This window comes from Labrus mixtus, chromosome 19 (genome assembly GCF_963584025.1).
Source record: "Labrus mixtus chromosome 19, fLabMix1.1, whole genome shotgun sequence".
Classification (NCBI taxonomy): Eukaryota; Metazoa; Chordata; class Actinopteri; order Labriformes; family Labridae; genus Labrus; species Labrus mixtus.
Window position 1 is genome coordinate 21,878,960 of NC_083630.1, and position 3,853 is coordinate 21,882,812.

The following is a 3,853-nucleotide window of genomic DNA, read 5'->3' on the forward strand; positions in this document are numbered from 1 at the left end:
TAGCAATTTGCTACTGAATAACATTTTTAGCATATAACATACAGCTTCTTCTGGAGCCCCAAAAGTACATGTTTTCTTCACATAAGCAGAAATACCTTAGACATGTTAAAACATTTTAACTTGTAAAATTGGTGGGTTTTCATATACATTTTTCCCCCAAATGCATCTAAAACATTTTCTCATCAAAACATTTAACACTACTAAACAGCATTATAAAATCTTTCAGTAAGTTCATGACTGTCATTTCAAGTTCTTACAGTCTTACTGCAGAAAGTAACCAGGAACAAACAGCTACACTAGACTGCTTACAAACACATTTCAACCTGAGACAACATTCTTGGTCTCTGTCTGTTGAGCATACTAAATGCAAGTCCTTCTGAACATTTTCATGAATTCTAATTTTAAACTAAAGCAAAAAAAATAAATAATAATCTACATTGTTGACGTCTACTGAGAGCAAATTTACTCCATGAGCTTATTTTTTTTAGGAATTGTGCCTTGGACGACAACCTCTGCTCATCCAGATTCAGAAGAATCTTCTGCATCACTTCAAAAGTGCATTTGAGGTCTGGTGGGTAGCTCAGGTTCAGACAGTATATGAGTCCAAATAACAAAGCACAGGCGATCCCAATGTTGCCCAACTCATTGAGGATCTTCACACCTTCAATCAGGATACCGATGTCCTCTGGGTCATCTCCAGGCTCCACACCCTCCTTCTGTATGACATACACTCCCAACACAGTCTGGTTCATGGAAGCGCTGACCTCGCTGTCTGTGTTCTGTGGGATATAATAAGTACATTTTGTTTTATGTTTGCTTGAATTTATGACTTCAACCCAGCTCTGCACAAAATAGATGATGATAAATAAATGGTTGTTTAAAACTGAGAACACTAAATTTGATGTCTCTAGTTTTCAAACTCAAAGAAATTTCATAATTAGATAAAATAATAGGCAGAATGTGTATTAGGCCTAAAAGGTGCAGTGTGTTATAACATGTATTTTGCCCTTTAGGGAGAATTTACAGAAGCTACAGTGGCCTTCAAGGACAATAAGCTAGGGATTAAAGATGACATCATCCACCACTGCCCCAAGTCTTTCTACAATATCAAGTGATGAGGTGAAGATGTATGGAGTTATTTATTCTATAGTAATTATTCTTATTCTAACAGGTGCATTTCCCCAGAACACCCACTATATATAAAACACCCTGTAAGGCCGTTAACTTTGTCCCTTCTGTGCTACTGCAGAAACATGGCGGCGCTCCTCGCTCCTGTGTAGATATAAAATGCTCATTCTAAGGCCATAAAAGAAATAACTTATTTTCAAGAGATTATACCAATAAAAAAATACTTATGAATATTATATTCAGAGTGTGTTCTGGAAAAACACTGGAGCTTTAATACATACGTTTCACCGTTAATTTCTACTGTGAATTTATCATACCAAGCAAGTAAAGATTTTACAGCTACTTTGTCAAACATCGTGTACGTAACTCACCATATAATCCTCAACAAGTTTCTCTGGGTCTTCGTTCAAGTAGATGCACAAGGACTTGAGGACACATGCACGTCTTGTATGAATTGTGTCGTCCTGAGGGAAAAAAAGGGAACTCGTTTAGACAGTATTCTTTATTGTTGGCAGCAGTTTGAAAAGGTAACTGTACAAATGTAAACTTTTATGCTTTTCATCACTCTCCCAATCACTCCTTTTCTCTCATGTTACGTCTCTGTAGCTTCCTTTCATTGTGGTCAATTTACTTATATTCTTTGTGTCTTTACTAACTTCTGGTACAACAGGAAACATTGAAAAAAGCACTATAAAAATTACAATACAAACTTTACACATTGAAAAATACTGTGTATTGGCATCATTTATAGGCGCTAAAATCAAAAGTCAGACACCAGTCTTGCAGATACAGCTGACAGTGTATTAGGGCTGCTTGATTTTGGCACAAATCATGGTTCAAATCATGATTATTAAAGACATTGTTTGAGATCATCATGCATTTATTTAACTTTGAACACAGGGGTTTCTTTTAACACAATTAATTTGAACTTTAAATATAGGCCTAATTGAACTGAAGAACAAGAAAACTGTAAATAAGTTGCTAATGGTGTTGATAGGGCACGTCTTTTGCTAACAGGAATGTGAGGGCATCCGTTATTTCTTTATGTAAAAACATTGTATAAGCAGAAATCAACTCTTTAATACAAACCTTGGAAATATCCACCATGACGTGTCTTATTCTTCTTCCAGGTGCTCCGCCTTTGCACCGAAATATCCCCATCAGGCACGGAGAGAACCGGTCGAGAGCAGCAAAGAATGTAGAAAGTAGAGGTACAGTTGATATGCGATGGAACTCCTTATCGATCTGGAAAACAATAAAACAAATGTCACTAACCCTGTAAGAACATCACAAGCCAAGAAGAATGAGCAATGAACTATTAGTTGTTTAATCATTATCAGTAGAGAGAAAAATAACTGGTAATAATTAAACCTGAGCACACATAGGACACGCACCTCTTTCGCATTGAACAGAGCTGGCCATCTGCTCTTGAAGTCTGCAACCAAAGGCTCTCCTGTAAGGATTTCTTGCCTCCTGTATGAGAAAGTCTTCTCCATTGTCAATGTCACAACATGGTCGTTGTTGTTCTTCTTAATTTCTGAAAGCAGTGCGACTCGTTCCTTCTCCAGACTCTCAGCGGTTTCTCCTTTTGGATGCTGAGGACAGTAATTGACTTCTGCCCTCCTGGGCTTTTTCACATTCAATGCTGCCAAACGCTTGTCTTGGTTCTTGTTCTTTAGTGAATTTATCGTCACCTCAGGACAGCCCAGGCCCCTCAGTTTGGACCGGAAGTTGGCCATTTTGTATTTGAGGCTAATCTTCCACCCATAACAGCCATTGAAGGATCCTCGCTCCCTCAGACAAGGATGCTTTTTCACAAGTGCTTCTGCAACGTCAGTAAGATCATTGTCAGTTGGATAGGCTTTGGATTTAAGAATTTCTTCAGACAGTCGTTCCAGAATGTGAGATTTCAGCTTCGGTGGCGGGCTCAAATAAGTTCCGTTCGCACTGCATTCAGCATTGGCCGTTTCAAGTTGCAGTTCAGACTCATAGTTGAAGGCAGGCACTGTGAAAACACTTGGCCAACTGAACAGCCGTGCAGATGGCGATGACCCTGATGATTAAGCAGGCTCTGCATTATCTGTGTCAGCCGAGGAGACTGATGAGGAATCAGTAAGGCTTTGGACTGGTAGAGGTTGAAGCATCGAGTCATCTTCTGTAGAATTTTGCAAGTAGACTGCCACAACGTAGACCACCTTTAAAGTCGCTTTGTCATCAATGTCAGAGATCTCTGACAGATTTATGAACTCATTTCCAAAATCAGCATCTTGATATTGAAGACGGAAATCTTGCTCTAATCCATTTCCTCCATGGAGCCTGGTCTACCTGCCGGCAGGATTAGCTTTCTGGCATCATCGTCACCCAGGATAGCCCTCAGTCTCAGTCAACTAAAATAGCCAACTTTAGCTCAGCACTTGACTTCAATAAATCTTCCAAGCTAGAGAATGTTTCATGTGCCTGTACATTAGGAGTACTGTAAGGGTTCTGTCCATTGAAATGCCAAAGGAATTTTAATGTTAATGCTTTAATATTGATGCAGGTGATGATGAGTTTGTATTAACAATGCAGTATCAAACGTTGAAAACAGAAAACTGGAGGAAATCTGCTAAAAAGGAGGCTTCATACAAAATATGAACAAATATACCGGTACTTATCAGGCCTCGTACAGCAGGAATTAAAGCAAATTCAGTTTGCAAAAATAATTTAACACTACATTTAAGCTAAA

General features: G+C 38.7%; 1 protein-coding gene across 1 annotated transcript; it reads right to left on the reverse strand.

Annotated features, from left to right (window-relative positions):
- Window positions 1–401: 401 nt before the first annotated feature.
- LOC132994664 (uncharacterized) lies at window positions 402–3,424 on the reverse strand. Its single transcript, XM_061065151.1, has 4 exons — window positions 2,523–3,424; window positions 2,218–2,373; window positions 1,500–1,592; window positions 402–779 (listed from the first exon to the last, which is right to left on the reverse strand). Exons 1-4 carry the CDS (start codon window positions 2,865–2,867, stop codon window positions 402–404), a joined length of 972 nt encoding a protein of 323 aa, XP_060921134.1. The 5' UTR covers window positions 2,868–3,424.
- Between the last annotated feature and the right edge of the window lie 429 nt (window positions 3,425–3,853).